Genomic DNA, 24,299 nt, shown 5'->3' with positions numbered 1-24,299 from the left:
GAATGGATGCTTCTCTTGCTTTCTGCAAGGTTGTATAAGATCTCACAGCATACAGTGGGATGCCCAAAAGAGTGACATTGGGTGCTTTTAAAGAGCTCATTTGTATTTAAGAAACATCAGCGCCCCACTTTCCTGTATGGCAACGGGCAAGAAAGCACATAAACAAAATGGGCATTCATAACCGGCCAGCGGAGGATTATCATGAAAGCAAACAGCTCAGAATTGGCCAAAGGCAGCCAGCCCATCAGCTGCCTCAACTCAGTAAGCTAAGCAAAAGCATCCCAAAGATTTGAGATGAACCTCATTGGCATAATTGGAACTTTTTTTTTGTCTTCTGCTTCAGATAATTATTTTCCAGGCTGTAAGTGGTGATCTTGTGCAGATGGGTGTCCCACCTTCCCTCCAATTCCAGAACAATCCCTTCTTCTAGGTGTAAAGAAGGAGAGAATCAAAAGCAATATCAGCATACCTAGAAACGCCTACCATATTTTTCGGAGTATAAGACGCACCGGAGTATAAGATGCACCAAGGTTTTGAAGAGGCAAATTTTTTAAAAAAAGTTTTTGCACTCTGCAAACCTCCCCAAAACAGCCCATTTTTCACAAATAGCCTTTAGGAGGCTTGTAGAGTGCTCCTGGGGGGGGGGGAGGAGCCAAAAACATGCAAAAACCGGCCTGTTTTTTGTCAGGAAAAGTGCAGGGATAGCCTTTAGGAGGCTTATAAGGTGCTCCGGGGGGGGGGGGCAAAATTGAGCAAAAAACAGCCCTTTTTTTGCTCAATTCTGCCCTCCCCAGCCCCCAGGAACATTCTGAAAGCCTCCTAAAAGCTATGCACGGCCATTTTGGTGAAGGGGGCGGGGTTTCAGGAGGCAAAAAATGCTGTATTCAGTGTATAAGACACACCCAGATTTTCAGCCTCTTTTGTGAGGGAAAAAGGTGCGCCTTATACTCCAAAAAATAAGGTAGTTAGTAAATGAGATTGTGATGATCAGTTCTGGGCTGCAGAATTCTAATGTGCCACCAGATGGCAGTGTTTTCTATTTCACTGCCCCCTAGTGCAGTGTTGGTGAAACTTTTTCAGCACCGAGTGCCAACCAGAAGCGCATGCGCGGCGGGGACGCCCTGAAGAGCAGCTCTCTGGCACGCTCCCCAGCCTCCAGAGGTTGTGAATTCTCCAACACTGGAAGGTTTTTAAGAAGGAGTTGGATAACCATTTGCCTGAAATAGTGTAAGGTTTCCTGCCTAAGCAGGGGGTTGAACTAGAAGACCGCCGAGGTCCCTTTCCAACTTTGCTATTCTCTTTCTCTTTCCAGGGAAATCCCACATGGCTATTGTGCAGAAGGTGAACAACGAAGGGGAAGGGGACCCATTCTACGAAGTCATGGGATTGGTGACCCTAGAGGACGTCATAGAAGAGATCATCAAGTCGGAGATCATGGATGAATCAGACGACTACAGTAAGTGGGTTCCAACACAGGTATGGCCTGTTTAAGGTGTCTTCTCTTCTGCTTCTTCTTTTTTGAAATATATTTTTATTGTTTTTACATTTAAAACAGTTCCGCACCGCAAAGTCGGTGACCATACAATCACATTATATACAGATAATCTCATCCATTAACTATTAGCCTAGTTAATACATTATTTATCCTTCTATCCAATCACATTATTTACAGTTTGTCCCAGTCTTGTCACCCACCTTGTCTGATACCAATAATAAAATCAGTTCCAAACTTCATAATATTCTGATTCCCCTTTATTTTTTAGTTCAGGAACTGCTTCCGCACAGGCCAAAATTTACCTGAATATATCTAACTCTGATGGTGTATTTTCTTTTTTTCAATACTGCGCATAAGTTATACGTGCCATAGTTAGTGCATGTATAATTAGATAAAGTACATTTTTCTTATACTCCCCCTGTATTATGCCTAGGAGAAAAATTTCTGGTTTGAACAAAATTTAATCTCCCACCGTTTGTTCCAACCATGATTCTATCCTTTTCCAGTATCTTTTTGTCTCATTACATGTCCATCACATATGATAAAAAGTGCCTGGTGTTTTTTTGTACTTCCAACAATTTGGGGGCAAATTTTTAAACATTTTTATACGCAGTGGCCATTGTTAGTTTCCGATTAAGTATCCAAAGTTTTTCCCATTTAGCCAATTCCATATTATAACCAACATTTTTCGCCCAGGCAACCATAGTTTCTCTTCTGCTTCTGACTCTCCTTGCTTTTCTTAAGCCGGCTAAGTTTGCTGTGCTAGAATGACAGGTGTCTGCCTTCTAGCGCTTTCTGAAGCCCATCACCCCAGAGAGAGCAGAAAAGCAATGGCAGGTTCTAGAACGAGGGGCCAAAGCAACTTCTGAACGTACCGTCATCTCATAAACTCAGCAACTGTAAGATGTGTGCGCATAAACTCCAGCCGTGCTGGAGTTGGGGGATTTGGGGAGTTTATTTATTTATTTAGGAAATTTATATTGCTGCCTATTTGTACATGGTGACTCAAAGGGCCTTACAAATATAGAAAAACCTCATATAAAAAACAATAAAACTAATAAAAGAATTGTGTTATAAATTAATAAAATAATATAATAAAATAAATCCCCTGCCCCAGTAATACCCTGTTTTCCCGAAAATAAGACCTCCCTGGATAATAGGCCCAATCAGGGCTTTTGAGTGCATGTGCTAAAATAAGCCCCCCTCCGAAAATATTGTAACACAGCAGCAGCCATGAGGTGACCATGCTCACCGCCTCCAGCACCCCAAAAATAATAAGACCTCCCCGAAAATAAGGCCAAGCGCTTATTTTGGGGATCAGATTTTGGGGGAAACATGGTAGCAGATCATGCAAGCCATTTAATGGGCTCCATCCCATGCTGGGGGGTGAACACCAGCCGTCACCCCAGCCCAGCTCCACCACACATGTGCGTGCGCCTCCCGCCAGCCAGCTGGTTTTCAGGTCTCTGCAGCACATGCGTGGGGGTGGGGTGCATGCGTGGGACATGCGCCGGGTGGACTGCATACGCAGGGGGCACTCGCACAATGCCCCGGGCCCCGTTTTGGCTTCTAGGTTGGGCCTGGGAAGCCTCCTGCACCAACCTGGAAGCTAAAAATGGGCAAGGAGGGGTTGGGGCGCATGCACAGGAGAGCACGGGGGGGATGGGTCGTGACCAGCAAGAGACGTTGAGAGTTGAAAGTCCACACATTTTAAAATCAATGTGGTTTGAGGTACATTGGCGTTATTTCCAGAGTTTAGCAACCAGTCTTCACAGAGGCCTCCATTTCCAGTTTACCCTCCTCAATTTCCATCATGTTTCTTACCTATTCACTTCCAGTTGTCTCTTGAAAAAAACCTCTTTGGGATAGTTTGGGTCTGTGAGAAAACCACCAAGCCCAGAGAGCACCAAGGAGACCTCATTTCAACCCTGAGCTACAAATATTCTCCTTGGTTGTTTCTTGACTCAAAGTTGTGTAGATTAATGAAAGAGAAAAAAAGTATTTCCCCCCCGTACCTGATGTCTGTAAAACAAACTCGCATAGTTCACTTTTCAAAACATTTTTTAATATGTAGAATATAGAATAGTAGAGTTGGAAGGGACCTTGGAGGTCTTCTAATCCAACCCCCTCCCTAGGCAGGAAACCCTACACCGCTTCAGACAAATGGTTATCTAATTTACCTTAAAAACTTCCAGTGTTGGAGTATTCTCCAGTGCACTGCTTGGAGAGTCCAAGTGTGGGTTAACACAGTCTATCTGCCCTAGGACTGAGTGAGTTTTTTCTCTCTTGGCCACGCTTCCCTTTGCCTCCATTATCTCAGTTTTAAAACTCAGTCCACCCATTTGGACTGTTTTGGGGAGCGCTCCCCAAGTTCAATTTCTCTCCAAAAAAATTTCATTTTCACTATTCTACGAGATCTTCATACCTTCTACTTAATTGCATTCGCTGAGAAGGCATTGGTCCGTGTCTCCACCCGATGGTTGCATGCGGGGCGGGAAGCTGTGAGTAGCTTGTCCGGTGGTGGCCGGTGAGCAAGGGGACGGGCGGGAGGCTTCCCGAACCGCGTGGGTCCCCAACCACTGTGTTGAGAGCCGCGCGGGTGGCTGGGTGCCCCGGTGGCTGCAGCAGTGCTCCGTAGGACCGGCAGGGATGGCGGTGGCCATTTTGGTAGTTTGCGCGCTTTTCTGCCCAGAGCTGCGTGCGCAGTGGCCACCATTTTTTCCTGAGCCTCGTGCAGAGCAGGTCGTTTAGAGAGTGCCGTCGGATCGCAAAGTGAGATCGCCTGAGCCCCTCAGCTGCGGATCACCGCCAGGAAAATCAGGCCTTGTCCACAGCACCGGCCAGTCCTGTCTTTCAATTCCTGTGCCCGGATCTCCCGGGGGCAGCTGGAAGGGAGGTTTACGACCCTCAGGCGGCCCTCCCCCTACTGAGGATGCGCGGATGTGTTTCTGCCTGCTGGCTAAGCGTCTGGTGTCTATCCGCTGCGAAACATCTCTTCGGTCCAGGAAGCATGGCCCTCCGTCAAGTGCAGCAGGATTGAGGTTCCCCCCAAGGGCAGTAAGGGAGGGAAAGGCACCACCAGGAAAGCCTCCCCGGGGGCTTCTGGGGCCACTAGCTAGGCCAGGGAGGGCACCCGGAAGCAAGGAACTGTGGAGGCCAAGGCCCCACAGCAGCAGGCATCCCCGGTTCTGGCAGGGCAAAAGCCAGGCTCGCCCATCTCCCGGGGGGGGGGGAACGGGACTCCCAATCCCCTCAGGGCAGCAGATCCCCATCCCCCATGGGGGAGAGGTCCAGGGCTTCCTCCCCAGATGCATCATGGGGGTATCCGGACTCCCCAAGTTTGTCCCTCAGGGAAGAACTTGAGCCCTTCCAGGGCCTACTTCCAGGGCCTACTTCCTGCAACTCCGCTGGGAGTTGCAGGAGCAAGCCTGCCTGGCCTGGTTCTCGTCCCAGGGAAGACAAGGGACCTGCCCTGTCAGCCGAAATGAGGGAGATCATTTCTATTGCTATTTTCCAGGGCATAGCTGAGGGCATGAAGCACAGGGACCTGGCTCATCCAAATCTAAGCGAGTCCCAGACCATAGTCCTATTCAGGCTCCGGCCTCTCTGGGCACGGTGGCCACGGAAGAGTCAGTTTGGGAGGAGGAAGAGGAGGCTGAAAGCTTTGTGTTATCGGATGATGAGGATCTTTCCCCTGACAAGCTGACCTTCACTGGCCTGTTCAAGCCGACCTTTTTAAAGTCTATTCTACATAAGGCCAAGGCGGCTACTGAATTGGGCTCTGCTCCCAAGTGTACGACAGTTACGTCCTCTTCTTCCAGGGATCCCAAGGAAGGTCTATTCAAGGAGACGACTCCTACTCAAGAGGTCATTCCTGTCCTGGACCTATTTATGGACGTTGTCCAATGTCAGTGGGCCCAGCTGGGTACGTTGACCAATCCTAGTGGAGGGGACAAATCCCTTTATTCCGTTGAGGGTAAGATGGGAGATGTGTTGAAATTGCCCGAGGTGGATGCCCCGGTGGTTTCCTTGACTTCTACTTCTAACTTGCCAGCCGACCTCCTAGAGGGTCTCAAGGCGGAGGATAAAAGATCTGAAAAGGCGTGCCACAAGACGCACCAGGCGGTCGCCTGGGCTATCAGGGCATCCACCTTGGCTTCTTTCTTCACCAGAGCGTCCCTTCTTTGGCTGAGACAGTTGAGGGCTAAGCCTCCCACCAGGGGATCCCAGTGGAAGCATGACCTCAGCAAAATAATTACAGCAGTTGAGTATTCGGCGGATGCCTCGTTGAATGCTGTTAAGTTGGTCTCTAGGGCATTGGCACCCAACGTTACCTCACGCCGGCTGCTGTGGCTTTGCCACTGGCAAGCCAACATAAACACTAAGTGGAAGTTCACTTCGGCTCCGTTTAAAGGGAGGCAACTCTTTTCAGATGCCCTAGACAAGTTTGTCATCGAAACGAAGGACAAACTGAAGGTCCTCCCGGCCACTTTGAAAAAGAACGAATGTAAGAACTCTGGTTCCTTTCAGAAGCAGTCCTTTCGAAACCAGGATGCTAACCAACCGTCCACCTCTTCCACTTACCATAGACCCTATTCCCAAGATGGGGACAGAGGTCAGGACAGGGGTTCCTTCGGATCATGTGGTAGGCAGCAACAGCAGTCCTTTCGAAAGCCATTCCCGGGGCGGGAACTCTTCCCGTCAGTTCCGCAGGGGCAAATGACCATCACAGGGATCTTCCCATAGGGGGTCGGCCCCATGTGTACGCCGACGTGTGGGAGGAGATCACCACCGATTCCTGGGTCCTCAACACGATCAGGAAGGGTCTAGTGTTAGAGTTCCTGTCCTTTCCCCAGAGGTCATTCATTCGGTGTCCGACACCAAAAATCTCATGCATGCCGAAATCCTCCACCTTCTCCAGACCAGGGCCATAGAACCCGTGCCCTGGGGACAGGAGAGACAGGGATTCTACTCCATCCTCTTCCTAGTACCCAAAAACTCAGGCGGATGGAGGGCCATATTGGATCTAAAACGTCTAAATCAGCACCTGGCCTACAAGAAGTTCAAAATGCAGTTCCTCCATCGATCCTGGAGTGCGTAAGGCGGGGAGATCTACTCATGTCAATAGATCTGAAGGAGGCCTATCTGCACGTTCCGATCCATGCAGCTCACAGACGGTTCCTGAGATTCTTCTACGATGGGAGGCACTATCAGTACAGGGCCCTTCTCTTCGGCCTCATCCGCACCCAGGACTTTCACAAAGATCCTAGCTGTAATGGTGGCCCATCTCAGGAACCATTCAATCAGTCTGGAATGTTATCTGGATGACATCATCATACACTCCAGCAGCCGGGATCAAGCCAGGCGGGACGTTCAGCTGACCATACTCACGTTGCAACAGCACAGCTTCTCAGTGAACCTGGAGAAGAGCCATCTTGAGCCGACCACGCACATCCAACACCTGGGCATGGTCATAGACTCAGTCGCTTGTCAGGTCTTCCTCTCTCCAGACTGCCTGCAGAACCTCAGGCGCAGGATATAGCAGTGTCGGAGATTCAGGTCTGTCCCGATCGTCATGCTATCGCAACTCCTCAGAATCATGATCTCCTGTCTAAAGGTGGTTCCCTGAGCTCGACTCCATGCCAGGGAACTACAGTGGTTCCTCCTGCTGATGCAGAGGGCCAAGACCAGCAATTCTTCAAGGAAGGTGAGTCTCCCCACTCCACAAGGTCCTCCGGTTCCTCTCTTGGTGGAGGACGACAGCTGTCGAGAAGGGGTGACTCTTCAAGGAACCCGAAAGGATCGTGGTAACCACAGACTCCAGTCTGGTCAGCTGGGGGGCTCACCATCAGGGCCAGCTTGCTCAAGGTCTGTGGAGCCAGAGGGAGGCTGCCCAAGGCATAAACTGGCTAGAGCTGAGGGCCGCCCGCCTTGCCTTACGACGGTTCTCGCACCTGGTTGTGGGCCAACATGTTCTATTGTTGATAGACAACATGGCCACCAAGGCCCACGTAAACAGGCAGGGCGGGACTCACTCCAAGAGGCTCATGATGGAGGCGGAGTTGCTGGGCAGGTGGGCAGAACGCCACCTGGCGTCCATAAAAGCGGACGCATCTCCGCAATCAGGAGGCAGTTTGGCTGAGCAGGCAACAGATCGGCCACACCAAATGGCAGCTGCATCCGGATCTGTTCAAGCAGATCGTGAGGAGATTTGGCACACCGCAAATAGACCTCTTTGCCACACATTCCAACACACATCTGCCACGGTTCTTCTCCCGATACCATTCACCATTGGCGGAGGGGACGGATGCGCTGAGGTGCAAGTGGCCCCCAGGACTTTTGTACGCATTCCCCCCTCTGCCACTCATTCCGCAGGTTGTGACCAAGATACTGGCGGAGGGAGCGGAGGTCCTCCTGGTCGCGCCCCACTGGCCCAGGAGGTCCTGATATGTGGACCTTGTAGGTCTCTCGGTCCAGAGACCGTGGAGAATTCCTCAAGACCAGATCTCCCTTTGCCAGGGAGCCATCAGCCACCCGGATCCACAGTGATTGCAGTTAGCCATCTGGCACTTGAAGGGGAGCTCCTGAGGAAGCAAAGACTCTCAGACAAGATCATTCGTACTATCCAGGTGTCCAGGAGGTCGTCCACCACCAGAATATATGATGCCACCTGGGCTGCCTTTTCAGCCTGGTGCCGGAAGACAGGTGTAAGGGACGTATTGGCCTCGGTTCCAGAGTTGCTGGATTTTTTTCAGGAGGGGTTGGACAAGGGGTTAGCCCGCAACACCCTCCGCCGTCAGGTTGCGGCCTTGTCCACAGTCCTCGGCAAGGGGTCCTCCCATCCCTTGAGCCAGCATCCTCAGGTCAAGAGCTTCTTGAAGGGAGCCACCAATGTCAGCCCCCGACCGGTCCACCGTTACCCATCTTGGGACTTGCCTCTGGTTCTTCGAGCCTTGACGGGGACGCCGTTCGAACCTCTCCATCAAGCAAGTCTTCACCATCTGACCCTTAAGACTGCGTTCCTCATGGCTATCACGTCCGCTCGGAGGGTGTCCGAACTGGCAGCCTTGTCTGTCAGGGCAGATCTTTGCATCATTCATACTGACAGAGTTATTCTGAGGTTGGATCCCACGTTTGTTCCCAAAGTCAACACTATCTTCCATAGAACTCAGGAGGTGATCCTCCCTAATTTCTGTCCCAAACCTGAACACCCTAGAGAATGTGACTGGCACAAGTTGGATGTGCGACGCGCTGTTAGGATATACATTAAAAGAACCAAAGAGTTTCAGCATTCCGAATTGTTGTTTGTATTGTTCCATCCTAGGTCGCTGGGTTACAAGGTGTCTTCTCATACGGTTGGACATTGGTTGCGGGCCTGCATCAAGCTTGCTTACAAACATCAGGGCAGGACTGCGCCTAGCCCTGTGACCGTTCACTCGACAAGGAGCGCTGCAACTTCGGCGGCTTGGGCGACCCAGGCTTCCATTCTCGATATTTGTAGAGCGGCTACGTGGGCTTCTCCCACTGCATTTATCAGGAACTATAAAATTGATTCCTTTGCCTCAGCCGAAGCCTCTTTTGGAAGGAGAATTCTACAAAAAGTAGCAGAGACTCCGAAGACTCAGGTCTCTGCCCACCCTGGGACATTATAGCTTGGGTATGTCCCACGCTTGGACTCTCCAAGCAGCGCACTGGAGAAAGACCGTTGGCTTACCTGAACGGTCGTTCTCTGCGCGCTGCAAGGAAAGTCCAATCCCTCCCGGGTCCTGGCAATTTGAGACCACTGACTGAATGTGACTGTGAAACAGGCTTCCTTAGAGGTTGCTTCTTCGTTTTAAAACTGAGATAATGGAAGCAAAGGGAGGCGTGGCCAAGAGAGAAAAAACTCACTCAGTCCTAGGGCAGATAGACTGTGTTAACCCATGCTTGGATTCTCCTTGCAGCGCCCAGAGAACGACCGTTCAGGTAAGCCAACGGTCTTTCACAACTTGTGGAGGCAGGTTGTTCCACTGATTAATTGTTCTAACTCAGGAAATTTCTCCTTCGTTCTAGGTTGCTTCTATCCTTGATGAGTTTCCACCCATTGCTTCTTCTCCTGCCCTCTGGTGCTTTGGAGATGATCATGGGTGGGGGAGAAAATGATGCAAGGGACATTTTAGATTTAGGTTTTTTCCTATAATCATTTTTATCTGCTTTTGGAGGGTTTAAAGAAATGGGATTTTAATGGGATTAGCATCCCTTAAAAACTGAATCTCATCCTCTGAGCAGATACGGCTCATCTCTGCTCTGCCAGGTATTAAAATTACAGCTGTCCCACATAGCCAGGGGTGAGGATGCTGGGAACTCTAGGTCAGCAATAACATTGGGGAAATCATCTTCAGTCAGAATAATTGAGTTGGAAGGGACTTTGGAAGATATTCTAGTCCAGTTTTTGGGCATGGCCCCTGTTTTCGGCCATTATGGCCTCCTGCAGCCCTCTGCCAGTGAAAAGGGAGCTCCGGGGTGGTGGTGCATGCCCCCCCACCCAAACCCCAATTTTACTGGCAGAGGGCTATCAAAACGAATTAAAAACAAACAAAAAGAAAAATGTTTCCCCTTTTGCATTTGAGCATGCAAGAAGGGAGAGGAAAGGAGAAAGAGGAAAGACAAAGAAAAAGAAGGTAAGTTGGGAAGAGAGAAAGGAAGGAAAAAGAAGGAAGGATAGCAAAAACACTTAGACTTATATACCGCTTCATAGTGCTTTACACCCCTCTCTAAGTGATTTACAGAGTCAGCCTTTTCCCCCCAACAATCCTCATTTTACCCACCTCGGAAGCATGGAAGGCTGAGTCAACCTTGAGCTTGGTAGGATTTGAACTGCCAAATTGTAGGCAGCCGGCAGTCAGCAGAAATAGCCTGCAGTACTGCACTCTAATGACTGCGCCACCTTGGCTCATGATGTAAATTCTTAATGAAAATACATCGGAAGGAAGGAAGGCACTTAGGAAGGAAAGGAGGAGGGATGGACTGAGGAAAGAAGGAAGGAAGGAAGGAAGGAAGGGACTTAGGTAGGAAGGAAGGAAGGAAGGAAGGAAGGAAGGAAGGAAGGAAGGAAGGGACAGGGAGGAGGAAGGGACTGAGGAAGGAAAGAAGGAAGGAAGAAAGGAAGGGACTTAGGAAGGAAAGGAGGAGGGAGAAACTGAGGAAGGAAGAAAGGAAGGGACTTAGGAAGGAAAGGAGGAGGGATGGACTGAGGAAGGAAGGAAGAGACAGGAAGGAAGGAAGGGACAGGGAGAGGGAGGAAGGAGGGACTGAGGAAGGAAAGAATGAAGGGACTGAGGAAGGAAGGAAGGAAGGGAGAGGGAAGAAGGAGGGACTTAGGAAGGAAAGAAGGAAGGGACTTAGGAAGGAAAGGAGGGAGGGGACTGAGAAAGGAAGAAAGGAAGATTATAATGAGAGTGAGGGAGGGTCTGAGGGAAGTCTAGCCTTAGCCACAGGTGCCCCTGACACAAGTGACATCGAGCTGGCCATCCCCCCCCCTCCCCAGCCTCCCGAGGTCAAATACAACCCTGATGCAACCTTCAGTGAAATTGAGTTTGATACCCTGTTCTAGTCCAACCCCATCCTCAGGTGAGAGACCCGATACCATTTCAGACAAACAGTCGTCCCATCTCTTCTTAAAAACCTCCCATGATGGAGCACCCACAACTTCTGGAGGTTTGGCCTTTGAGATTCCTTCCTTGTGTCCCTTGGAGATGTTTAAGGACACGAAGACTGAACTCTTGGAGTGGGTATTTAAAACGACACCAGGGGGCAACATTGAAGGCTCGTACCCATAACGGTGCCCTGTGATTGCCCTGCGTTGGCACAGCATCACACCGAGGGTCCCTAACCATTGTGCAGTTTGATTCTTCTCTCTGTCTCTTCGCCTCCTCCTAACTCCAGGGGACAACCGGTTGAAGAAGAAGCCCCCTCCCCTGGGAATGCTGATTGACCACCGGAAAGAAGATTTCTCCTTGTTCAAAGTTTCTGACAACGAGTACAAAGTAAAAATCTCTCCTCAGCTACTCCTGGCTACCCAGCGCTTCTTATCTCGAGGTAAGACCATGGAAGAAAAGGTGTCTTATTGTAGAACCTCTCTTGTTTACCCTACTTTTCAGAGTATGATATACTCCCCCCCTCCCCCCCAAAAAGAGGGTGGAAATGTCGGTGCGTCTTATACACCGAATACGGTCATTTTTGGCCTCCTGAAACACTGGTGGGTTCCGGATCCTGGTGCAACCAGTATGGTGCAAAGGGGCCAGGCGTCCACCACATGAACACACGCAGCTCACACACACGCAGTGCGCAAATGTGTACTTACCACCCGTGATGCTGCAGCTGCTTAGCGGAGCGTCGTGCAGGCCCTATATGCTCTATGTGCAGAAGCCCTGAAAACCTCAAATACCGGTAAGGAGCACGGGCGGGCGAGCCCTCAGAAGCACCGTACTGGAACGGTACCTGGTGCTCCCAGCAGGCACCGGTATGGCCATACCGGGGCGTACCAGTCGTAACCCATCACTGTCCTGAAACTATGCCCCATGTGTCCTGTTTTCGTGAAATTATTTGCAAAAATGGAACGTCCGGGGGGTTTGGGAGGCTTACAGAGTGCTCCTGGGTACCAGGGTGGGAAAAAATGGGATGGGGGGGGGGGTTGGGAGGCCAAAAACAGGCCTGTTTTTTGCAAAAATGGTTTGGGAGGCTAGGGAGGGCAAAACTTTTCTTTTTTTCCTCTTCAAAATCTTGATGCGTCTTATAGTGCGGTGTGTCTTATAGTCCCGAAAATACAGGTGTTTTATTTTATTTATTTGTATCTCGACTTTATTATTTTTTACAAATAACTCAAGGCAACAAAGATCCTCAAAATAACTCAAGGCAACAAACTCTGACACAACTTCCTAATCTCCTTTTCTTCTACAATAACAACCCTGTGAGGTGTGTTGGACTGAGAGAGAGATTTATGTCGATTGCTTATTTAGTATCCCTTGACTATCACTAAGCATTGTATCTTATGATTGATGATGAATGTATTTTTAGGATGACTATGATGATGATTTATCCCTTAGAGATTTCATGTACACTGAGAGCATATGCACCAAAGACAAATTCCTTGTGTGTCCAATCACACTGGACCAATAAAGAATTCTATTCTATGAAGAATTCTATAAAGAATTCAACGAAGAATTCTATTCTATTGAGTTGCCAAGATATGCAGACTCCTGCTTTAAAAAAAAAACTGACACTCTTTTCTCAAAAATATGATGCATCTTTTTCCCCTGCGCCTCCTGTTGCCACCCCTCCCTTCTCCTCCAGAGGTGGATCTCTTCAGCCCAGGCCGAATCTCGGAGAAGGTCCTGTTGCATCTCCTGCAGCACCCCAGCGTCAACCAAGAAGTGAAGTTTGACGACTGCAACCGCTTGGCCGCTGAACATTACTTGTATCAACGCAACCAACCGGTCAATTACTTTGTGCTCATCCTGCAGGTACTCTATGTCTTGGGGCGTGCACAGGGAGGGCTTGAGGGAGGGTGGGAGGCCCAGGTTCAAGACCCAGGTCGGAGGCTAAAGCAACTTCCGAGAAATGAGGCCAACGTCTAGCAAACTTAGCACGTAGCACTTAGACTTATCTATTGCTTCACAGTGCTTTTACAGCCCTCTCTAAGCGGTTTACAGAGTCAGCCTCTTGCCCCCAACAATCTGGGTCCTCATTTGACCACCTCGGAAGGATGGAAGGCTGAGTCAACCTTGAGCTGGTCAGGATCGGACTCCGGGCTGTGGGCAGAGTTAGCCTTCAATGCTGCATTCTAATCACGGGGAGGGAGGGAAGGAAAATAGCAATACCTCTTGAGACTTATATAACTCTTCACAGTGCTTTTACAGCCCTCTCTAAGCGGTTTACAGAGTCAGCTTCTTGCCCACAACAATCTGGGTTCTCATTTGACCCACCTTGGAAGGATGGAAGGTTGAGTCAACCTTGAGCCTGGTGAGATTTGAATTGCCAAGTTGCAGGCAGCCAGCAGTCAGCAGAAGTAGCCTTCAGTACTGCACTCTAACTACTTCGCCACGACGGCTCAAACAATGCAACCAGGCAGACCCAGCTCAGGAGGAGCATACGTTCACGTGAAGTGAGGAGTACTTCCAGTGGACGATCATTGGTCACAGATGGGCCAATGGGCGCCGCACTAAGCAAGGAGTTGGACTACATCAGGGGTGTCAAACTCAAGGCCCGTGAGCCGGATGCAGCACGTGGGGTGCTTAGGTCTTAGCCCGCGGCCCTCCCAGGCTCCATTTTCACCCGTGACGGCCTCTTGTAGCCCTCTGCCAGCAAAAATGGAGCCCGGGGTGGGTGGAGCATATTTAAATATAATCTTAAGACTTGTGGACTTAACGCCCAGAATTCCCCAGCCAGCAATACTGGAAGGCAGCATGAAGAAGAATATATGTGGGAGGACTGCACCACTGTATAAATGGGGAGGCATGGAACCGACCACTTTCAATCCTTCCATAAAACCTACGCAACTGGAAGACCTTCACATTAGCGCTTAGTTGGTCTTTGTTTACAAGGCTACTTTTGCTCAATGGTTAAAATAAAAGGGATGCCATCTGCGGCATCGCTTCTTACCCAGAATTCAAAATGGTCCAGTCCATTGTTCCCATTTGCTGACATGCCCTTTCTGGCGCATAAGCAGAAAGCCAGCACAGGACTTCCCATCTCCTGAATCAAAAGCCTGAAATGCTGCTCTTCGGCCACTGGCATTTTTAATATCTCTGGGCTGGGATAAGTAGCGAGTCCTAATGCCACATGGGAATGAGAATGGGAATGGAGAAGAGGTGAGATGCCAAGCCAAGAGGAGGATGGATTGCTGAGATAGAAGGATTAGATTGTGTTCTCTGCCTTCAGTGGGCTCTGGAAACTCGTTATTCAATCCATAGCGCAATTCCTATGTTGGATCTACGGTAGCATTGATGTTCTCCATAACAAGGTCAATGGCAACTCATCACAGCCAACTTCATCATCATCATTTAATGACCTCATAATCCCTTGTGGGGTGGAGTCTTGGCAACTGAATGGAGCTAGCAGAGTGTTGAATGGCTGGATGCCTTTCCCTGTCACCAGTGCAGAGCTTTGTTTCAGCAGATATATTCTCATTGTACCCAGAGAGAGAAATATCTGCCTCTACCTAGGATTGAACTTACAGCCTCCTGATTTGTGAGGCGAGAGGTCACCGCAACACTCCTCACCACAGCCAACTTTGACACAGCCAATTCGCCACAGGGCAGCTCGCCACGGGACAAAGAGTTACACTAATATCGAAGAAATAGCGGAATAGAGCCATGAAAGAAAGGATGTCAAAGGAAGGACAACAGGAAATAAGACTAAAATCAAAATATTGTTTAAATTATTTTAAAGAATTTAATTGAATTGTCCTGTGGCGAGTTGTCCCGCATTTAATTGGCTGTGGCAAGTTGTCCCATTTCATCCATAAGGTACAGGGAAGGTTGAATCCAGCATATATGTCCATGCTTTATCTGTCTATAAGATACGTCTGTCTGTCTCTCTGTCTGCCAGGCTCTCTTGTCCTCCACAGTCTCCCTGAGTTTACCCAAATTCATGTTCATTGAGTTGATGACACTATCTAACCATCTCACCCTCTTCCGTCCCTTTCTCCTTCCCCTTTCCCTCTTTCCCAACCTCAGGGTCTTCTCCAAGAAGCCTTCTCTTCTCATTTGGTGGCCAAATATTTCAGCTTCAGGACCTGTCCTTCCGAAGGACAGTCAGGGTTGATTTTCCTTTAGGAAAATACCCTATTTTTCAGAGTATAAGACACTCTGAAGTATAAAACATACCTAGCTTTTGGGGAGGAAAACAAGAAAAAAAATCTGCCTCTGCCTCCCAGCAATTTGCCTCCTTGCAGCAAACAGTCTGTTTCAGTTTCAGTTTAGCCTGATTAGCACAGGGGGAGGATCTGCCTCTGCCTCCCCACAATTTGCTTCCTTGCAGCAAACCGCATGTTTCAGTTTCAATTTCAGCACAGCCTGATTAGCACAAGCAGCTGATTCTCAATTGTATTGGCCTCCCGACAATCAGCTGTTTCAGGCTGCAGGGATTGCCATAGCCTATTGCCACCTTCCTGTGCCCCGTTTTCGGCCTCTGTGCACCCCACTTTCCGCCGGTTGGGGGTGGCGGAGATCGGAATGGATGGGAAATGGGGCAGATGGAGGCCGAAAAAGGGGCATACGGAGGCGGCAATAGGATATGGCAATCCCTACATCCTGAAACAGCTGATGGTTGTGAGGCCGATCCAACCGATAACCAGCTGCTTGTGCTGAAACCGAAACAGGCTGTTTGCAGCAAGGAGGCAAATTGCTGGAAAGCAAAGGCCAAAGGGTTGGGGCAGGTTGCGGGGCTACATTCGGTGTATAAGATGCATCCAAATTTTCACCTTCTTTTAGGGGCGGAAAAGTGTATCTTATACCCCGAAAAATATGGTGTAACAATTGTGGGGAATTACGGCCATGTACGATTTTCTCGACAGAATCGAGTTGGAATGCTCCCTTGGTCATGGCAGCTTGCCGTTTTAATTTCTCATAATTAATCAAGTTGGCTGGTTTTTTTTATTGCCTGCCCAAAGGAAACCACTCTAGGCGGGTTACACATATTAAAATGATAAAAACAGCAATAGGAACAGACTGAAGGTGGAACTGCCAAAGCAACATATCTCAGGTTGAAAGAGCAGAGAAACAAAACTTTATAAAGAGATAAAAAGTCAAGAGGCTTGAGAACTTGACAGACCTAATTAGGGGTGGGGGGGTGGGGAGTCCCAAAATGGGGACCCACACATAGAAGATCTGTGGTCCTGTCCATGTCCCCCTCCCTCATTTTTCACAGGGAACTCTTTTTTTAATTATATATTTTTATTCTTTTTGTATGTATGTATGTTTGTATGTATGTTTGTATGTTTGTTTGTATGTATGTATGTATGTATGTATTGAATACATGAACTCTGTGGCATCTGGGTATCGTTAATTTTGATATCAAATAATAGTGATAATATTGACCATTTTGTAATCTTAATTATATTAATCATATTCACATCGTTATAATAACATTCTGCATAATATAACCATCTTTCAACTTCCGATCCTTTCAGCTACATACTGAACTTAAAATTTTATATAGGAATATGCGTAATAATGGAAGGGGACCAGTGGCTGATGCTTGTCAATCAGAAAGGTTGGCAATTCGGAGGTTTGAATCCCTCATGCCGCGTAACAGAATGAGTTCCCATGACTTGTCTCAGCTTCTGCCAACCTAGTAATTCGAAAGCATGTAAAAATACAAGTAGAAAAATAGGAACCACCTTTGGTGGGAAGGTAACAGCGTTCCGTGCGCCTTCGGTGTTGAGTCATGTCAGCCACATGACAGCGCTGGCTCTTTGGCTTCGAAACAGAGATGAGCACTGCCCCCTAGAGTTGGGAAAGACTAGCACATATGTGTGAGGGGAACCTTTACCTTTACTTTACAGATTGCACTTAAAAGAGCAGAGAAGAGAGCGGTGATTTAAAAGGCGACCATTGTTGCCTCTGATGACATATGGGGTTTGATATCTGGAGGGGAGCAGATGGATTGATGGCATGTGTGTCTCTCTGGGGCAGGTATATGGGGCAACCCTAAACAGTGAAAGGAAGAACTAAAGGGGGGGGGGGAGAAGCAACCTTTTTCTATAGAAGAAGTTAAGAGATCAACCCAAATCCCAGGATCTAAATGGATTTGGGAATCTTGGAAATTCATATTATTCCTTCCACACAACACAACACAACACAACACAATACACACACACGTCACAGGCTCCTGCACATTTTGCCTTCTGCTTCTTCTATCAGGGCAGGGTGGAAGTCGAGATTGGGAAGGAAGGACTGAAGTTTGAAAACGGCGCCTTCACCTATTATGGGGTCTCTGCACTTACCGCTCCCTCCTCAGGTGAGTCCTTTGCTCCGTTTAGAGGCGAGCAGCCCCCCTCGGAGGAGGGGGAGTCACCCCAGGGACCTTACTGCCTGCCAGCTCATTTTAAAATGCATGTATTTCGGAGATCGGTAAGTGAGACACTCAAAGGTTTGGTTCGCCCTTTGAGGACAGAGGCTGTTCAACTCCTATTTGGGTTGATGTTCTGACCGAGGCTTCCCGAGAGCAGGAAGCAAACTCCTTGTCCCGACAAAAAAAACGCTTTTATTAATTGATGTGAATTCTGCTCATTCACATCCAGCAAAGTCTTTCAAGGGAGGATTTACAGTCACAGACCTCATCTGGCTTGGAGAGCTGCCAGGCTGATCTCTGCAAAACCTGGCAAGGAGTCTCGGAGAGACACGAACCAATTAAGCGAACTAATTGTCTCTTGCAAATTCCACTCCTTTTTCGCTCCTCTTTTATTTCCTTTGGGAGGGGCCGTTCATCGTCCACCTGTGGCCTTACTCCGAAGTCAATCCCTGTTCTTTAGCTGTTCCCTTCATCTGGCAACTCTGTGCATGCGCACACAGGGAACAGGATCCAGCTGTTCATCTGCCTCACTCCGAAGGCAGCTGATAACTGTCGGACGGCTCTTGCCCCCTCTCTGCCTCTGATGCAGAGCCCTCATCAGAACCTTCCCCAGACTCCAGGACTGGCCCATGTTCCTCCCCAACCTCCTGTTGTCCAAATCTGCTGCCAGCTTCTCTGGCGGGCCACAACAGTTGGTTTGCTGGTGTGAATGTGGCCACAGTGTTGCTTTTTCCTTTTCGACAGTCCACCAGTCCCCCGTGTCCACTCTACGGATGAATCGTCGTGAACAGCAGGTTGATGGCACAGAGCCCACCAATTATTCAGCGTATTGCCCTGACTACACCGTTCGAGCCCTCACCGATCTGCAGTTCATCAAGGTAAAAGCACCTCCAGCAATTTGCCAGGTAGAGGGGAGAGAGGAGATGTTGTGGAACGCACTGCAGAAATCCTCAAACGTCCTTCAGGATTGAAGTTTGCACAAGGTAGCGTTCCAAGTAATGCACCCATTGAAAGCAGAACTCCGCGACAGGCAGATTCCACAAACAACAATTTGTTGGATACATCCTATTGGCACCACTGGTAAAAGCCGATTCTGAAAGTCCCCGCTGTTTTCAGCTCATTAAAATGTAAAGGTTTCCCCTTCCCCCTCCAAGTCACCGGTCACCCTGTCCATTCCCCAGCCAGCGTCTTTGAAGTCTCTCCCTGTAGATTCAGCTTGCCTTGCATGGCTGGGGAACGCTGGGATTTGAAGTCTATGTTGGAGTCTTAAAAGTTTGGAGAGACCTCCCCTCTCCCTTCGCTTCCTCCTTTCCTCTCCTTCCACTCTCCCCTCCCTTCCTCCTTCCCTTCCCTTTCCCTTCCTCTCCCCTCCCTTCCCTTCCTCCTTTCCTCTCCCTTCCTTCTTCCCTCTCCCATCTCCTTTGTCCTTTCCCCTCCCCTCCCTTTCCCTCCTTTCCTCTCCCCTCCCTTCCCTACCTCCTTCTGTTTATTCTCTCCCCTCCCCTTCCTCCCTTCCTATCTTCTTTCCTCCTTTCCCTTCCACCTTTCCTCTCCCCTCCTTTCCCTTCCTCCTCCTGTTTATTCTCTCCCCTTCCCTTCCTCCCTTCCTATCTTCTCCCCTCCTTTCCCTCCCTCCTTTCCTTTCCTCTCCCCTCCTTTCCCTTCCTCCTTTCCTCTCCCCTTCTTTCCCTTCCTCCTTTCCTCTCCCCTCTGCTTTGTCCTTTCCTCTCTCCTCCCCTTCCCTCCTTTCCCTTCCTCCTTTCCTCTCCTCTCCCTTCCCTACCTCCTCCTGTTTATTCTTTCCCCTCCCCTTTCTCCCTTCCTATCTTCTTCCCTCCTTTCCCTTCCTCCTTCCCTTTCCTCTCCCTTCCCTTCTTCCTGCCCTTCCCTCTCCTCTTCCCCCTTCCCTTCTTTTCCTCCTTCCCTTTCCCCTCCCTTCCCTCTCCCTTCTCCTCTCCTCTCCCCTCCCCTTCCTCCTTCCTATCTTCTCTCCTCCCCTCCTTTCCTTCCCTTCCTCCTTCGCTTTCCTCTCCCTTCCCTTGCTTTGCTTTGCTTTTCTTCCCTTCCCTTTTAATTAAAGATTTCATTCTTTTTTCATTTGGCTCTGGGCTTTTTTACGGGGGAAGAGTGGCATGTACTAGGAGCAATAGTGGCGATTTTTATTAACCTTATTCCATTGATCTTCTGCCACATGACATCTTCTTTGCAGGTCACCCGTCTGCAGTATCTCAACGCTCTCATGGCCTCGAGGATACAGAACTCGCCCCAATCCCCTGAGGCTGTGGATCTGAAGATCATCCCCAGCAGCCAGACCAAGCTCCTGAATGACAAAAATGCAGCAACAGGTAGGCCCTTTCACATCCAGGGCGAGTGGTTGAGACCACATATACCCCATCCCTCCCCCCCCCCCAATTCAGTTCTTGGCAGCTCCTCAAGCTCACGTTAGAAGCCTTTGCCCCCAAGAGCTCGCTGTTCTGACCTTGGCTTCCTGAGACAGTAAAAAGTGCACACTTAGTCCCAAAAAACCCTCTTTTTATTTCAAAGGCTGTGAATTAAGTTCATTCACAGCCCGTAATGAGTCCCAAATAGTTATAAAGAGCCCTACAATAGGCTGCCAAAGTCCTTCGGGATAAGGCTGATAAGCACCCACCTTTATCTCACTTGAAACGCTACCAAAGACCTAACTGGCAATTAGCTTGGCAAGGCCACATGGAGCAAAGAGTCAAAACGGAGCTTCAGAATTTAAACCGACCAGCATGAACCAAGTTGCTTCCTGCAAATGCTCACGTCCCTTTGCTCCTCTTTTATGTGCTATGGGAGGGGCCAACCATCTCCAAGCCTTACTCCAGAGTCACCCCTTTTGTCTTAACTATTCTTGCCTTCCGGGAGCTCTGTGCATGCGCGCACTGGGAACAGGCTCCCCTGTTCCTCTGCCTTGTTGATCTCCGATTCTGGAGGCTTCGGAGGCAGCACATAACTCCCAGATGGCCCTGGCCCCCTTTCTGCCTCTGACGCAGAGCCCTCGTCCGAGCCTCCAGGACTGGCCCATGTTCCTCCCCAACCTCCTCACTGTCCAAATCTGCTGCCAGCTCTGCAGGCCGTCAACGGACCACAGCACCTCTGCCCTAGAAGGTGGCACTGAGAAAGGGGAAATAAAAAGGCCCAGTTGGCACCTTAACCTTAGAATATTGAGAGAAGGGTAGCCCAGGTGGAGTGGGTCACACCCAGGGAGTTAGAGGGTGCCCCCTCTGAAGAGACTGCCCCATGGGAGCTCCTGGGCCAGCCAAAGCTGTTTCTCCACACGTCTCACTTGATCTCTTTCTGTGTGTCTGCTTCCAGGAGCCAAAAGCTCTTTTTTCCCCTCTTTCTGTTTCTTCTTCCTTCCAGCCTTCCCGCTCAATCTTTCTTTCTTTGGCACAATCGAAAACCGCGTTTAACATAGGCCTCTCTGCCATAGCCTGGAGTCCCTTTTTTAAAAAAAATTCACAAGGTAAATATCTTCGTATTTCTTCTTTGTTTGTGTTCTCTTTCTCTCTCTCCCCTCTCTTTCAATCCCTTTTCCTCTATCTCTTCCCCCTCTCTCTTTTCCTCTCCCTCTCCCTCAATCTTTTCCTCTCTCCCTCAATCTCTTTTCCCCTCTCTCTTTTCCTCTCCCTCTCTTCCTCTCTCCCTCTCTCTCAATCTCTTTTCCTCTCTCTCTCAATCTCTTTTCCCCTCTCTCAATCCCTCTTAATCTCTTCCCCCCTTTTTCCTTTCTTTTTCCTCTCTCTCTCAATCTTTTCCCCTTTCTCTCCCTCTCTCTCTCTCCCTCTCTCTCAATCTCTTTTCCTCTCTCTCTCAATCTCTTTTCCCCTCTCTCAATCCCTCTTAATCTCTTCCCCCCTTTTTCCTTTCTTTTTCCTCTCTCTCTCAATCTTTTCCCCTTTCTCTCCCTCTCTCTCTCTCTCTCTCTCTCAATCTCTTTTCCCCTCTTTTTCCTCTCCCTATCTCTTTTTTCCTCTCAATCTTTTCCCCTTTCTCTCCCTTCCTCTCTCTCCCCCCTCTCCCTAGCTCTTTTCCTCTCAATATCCCTTGTTCCCCCCCCTCATCTTGCTACTCTCCATTTGTGGGCCAACCCTGTGCCAATCCCTCCAAGTTTCTAAACCCTTGGAGAGGATTTCAAACATCCTGGCTGGGATGGGAAACCAACCTGACATTCCCAGGGGTGTTGCTGCTACTCCTGGGGGACTCAACCACGCCGTGGTGAGGCCCCTGGGCTGGTAACCAGATTGCTGGAGAATTCTGGGAGTTTGAAGCCCACACATCTCCAAGCTGCCAAGGTAAAAACAAAAACAAAAAAAACTGTCTAGACCTTATGAAGATTAGCATGAGTTGGAGAAATGTGCAAAGGATCATGTTTGCTGGTGTGGTGGGACCAACAGAAGATCCTGCCCACAAGCATGTCAGCTTTGCAGAATAGATGAAATGTCCATTAATGTAAGGAAGAGGAAATTCTTACTTGTCCTATCAATTTCGGGATCCTACAACATACCTGTCAAGTAGGCCAGCTGTATTCCTTTCCCCTTGCAGGTGGAAAGCTGATATTTTTTTTAAAAAAATGTCTCCTATCTTAAGAAAGTGGGTGCAGTTGAGATTTCAGCCAAGGTTTTGCAGCTTGCAAACGTCTAGCTAGCTTTTCCCGGAGAGAAAGTGTCCCCTCCCTTTAGATTATCATCCTGTTTTGCCGCCCTGACTTAAAATATTAATTTCATACCCAAAGCCTTCCAAGACTGTGCAGCTGAAATTTGACCACCAGTTTGTCAAAGGACGTTTAGCAATCTTGTACCAGTTTAAAAAGGCAGTAAAACAGCATATTGAAATTGGTTTAATTTTATTTTTTTAAAAAAAACAAAACATTGAAGACGGAAGAAAACTTTGTTCCCAACTACTTCAAAAATCTTGTTCTGACCTAGGCTTCCCCAGCCACGCGAAGCCGTCCTCCTCCCTGGCCCCCTCTCTGCCTCCCATACAGAGCCTTTCCCAGACTCCAGGACTGGCTCATCTTCCTCCCCAACCTCCTCACTGTCCGAATCTGCGCCCAGCTCTGCTGGCCACTGGCAGGCCACAACACACTCCCGCTGCCAGGGTTGTCCCATTACATTTCATGGCTGCTCCTTGTCTTCACCTTCCAGGGAAAAACCGAAGCAAGTTCAACCTCCAGGAAGAGTCCAGCCACAGCACGGGGGTTTGACTTCAAACAGGTGGCATTAGGGCTGCAGGTGGGGCCGGCCCAGGAGGACCCCTCCCTCAAAACCTTCAGCACTTCTCCTGGCTTCTGCCTGGATGGACTTCTCGTTGGGCACCTGCGTTTCCAAAAGACGGTAGGGGCCTGGCCTTCTCGGGGGAAGAGAGAGGCCCGGCTGGACTCAACGCCAGCGGCTTCCAGCGCCCCAACTGGGCTACTATTATGCCTAAGACATTTGTAAGCAGAGCTTGACTGCGGAGAGTTGGTGGACCTGAGCGAAATGTGTTGGTGGAGGAGAGCGGCGGCCAGCAAATACAGACTCGACTCTTTTGACGTTTGTGGTGCAAACGGGAAGGTGGCTGCCAGGCCCTTCCTCCTCATTGCCTCCTCCGTGTCAACAGGGCTCTCTCTCTCTCTGTGTTTCTACCTTCCTGCCATGCTAATCCCTTAAGGGCTCCAGATGCTCACTTCTCTTTAAAAGCACTTGCCGGACTCTGCCAGATTTTGCGATAACAGCCTCAATGTTCGTTTCTGCCACCTGTCCTTGCCTGCTTGGCTACAGGCCCTGGTCTCGGCTCTGGAACCGACCCCATGGGCCTGTCATCTTGCCAGGGTCCCGATGTCCTGCCTTGCAGACCCGGGTTGCAAGCCATGACTCTTGGGAGTCCCCAAGCTCACCTGAGTGCCTGCACCAGGCCTAGCACGCCCCCCCAGACTAGTCCCGGTCCTTTGCCTACCCCACTGCCCAAACTGTGCCAAAGACCAGCTCTGGGAATCCTGCGCCTCTCTTCTGCCTCCTGGCATTGGGCTTGCCAGTTTCCTGTTTGCCCTGGATCAGCTGTTCTGGAACCGACGGGATTTTTGCCAAGGGACTCCTGCTACAGAGGAGGGGCAGGCGGATACTTGCCCCCCCCTCTCCAACCTGTTCTCCCTTCCATGGCGGCCGTCCTGGAAAAGTCGAATGGCAGGGCTGAATCCTCCCCATTTTCTCTGGGGCTGCCCCTTTTGCACTCTTGGGAAGGGCCCCGGGTCCCTGGCTTACCCCTGAATTATCTTCGGTTTTGGATTTGCACTTCTAAGCTCTCACTGGCGATCCCACGTTTCCCTTGGGCGAGTGAAACCCTCCGCTGAGGTTTTGGCAGAGAGACACTTCCCCCTCTCCCCTCTCGTTGCTCTACTCCACAGTATTTCCCCTTTGGGACATGCCCATCCCTAAATCTTATTTTTTAAAGTCAATAAAGAATCAGAGGGATTCTGGGAGAAACAAATCCCGTTCCCTTTCTCTCCCTCGTTCAGCCTCTCCCTTCTCACAGCCAACAGCAGAACGTGTCTGAATCTAGTTGTATGTCTGGTTTTGGTAAATTGTTTGTAACTTGCCCACCAGCTGTACCTTCCCAGAGAATTGTCTCTCCTTACACATCTATATAAGGGTGGCTCATTGGCTAAGACGCTGAGCTTGTCGATCAGAAAGGTCGGCAGTTCGATGGTTCGAATCCCTAGTGCCGCGTAACGGAGTGAGCTCCCGTT

At 49.5% G+C, this 24,299-nt stretch overlaps 1 protein-coding gene across 1 annotated transcript in view; it reads left to right on the top strand.

The window, feature by feature from the left end:
* CNNM3 (cyclin and CBS domain divalent metal cation transport mediator 3) overlaps positions 1-24,062 on the top strand; it is a 51,996-nt gene extending 27,934 nt beyond the window's left edge. Inside the window, exons 2-8 of the mRNA XM_032228941.1 lie at positions 1,313-1,456; positions 11,420-11,572; positions 12,827-12,996; positions 17,398-17,494; positions 18,293-18,426; positions 19,758-19,893; positions 22,720-24,062. Coding sequence (XP_032084832.1) covers positions 1,313-1,456; positions 11,420-11,572; positions 12,827-12,996; positions 17,398-17,494; positions 18,293-18,426; positions 19,758-19,893; positions 22,720-22,778 — 893 coding nt within the window. The 3' untranslated portion in view covers positions 22,779-24,062. The remainder of the gene's footprint in view (positions 1-1,312; positions 1,457-11,419; positions 11,573-12,826; positions 12,997-17,397; positions 17,495-18,292; positions 18,427-19,757; positions 19,894-22,719) is intronic.
* Positions 24,063-24,299: the final 237 nt, after the last annotated feature.

The sequence above is a fragment of the Thamnophis elegans genome, chromosome 13, assembly GCF_009769535.1.
Source record: "Thamnophis elegans isolate rThaEle1 chromosome 13, rThaEle1.pri, whole genome shotgun sequence".
Lineage (NCBI taxonomy): Eukaryota > Metazoa > Chordata > Lepidosauria > Squamata > Colubridae > Thamnophis > Thamnophis elegans.
Note: the sequence above shows the minus strand (reverse complement) of the source record. Positions and strands in the feature narration are given on the sequence as shown.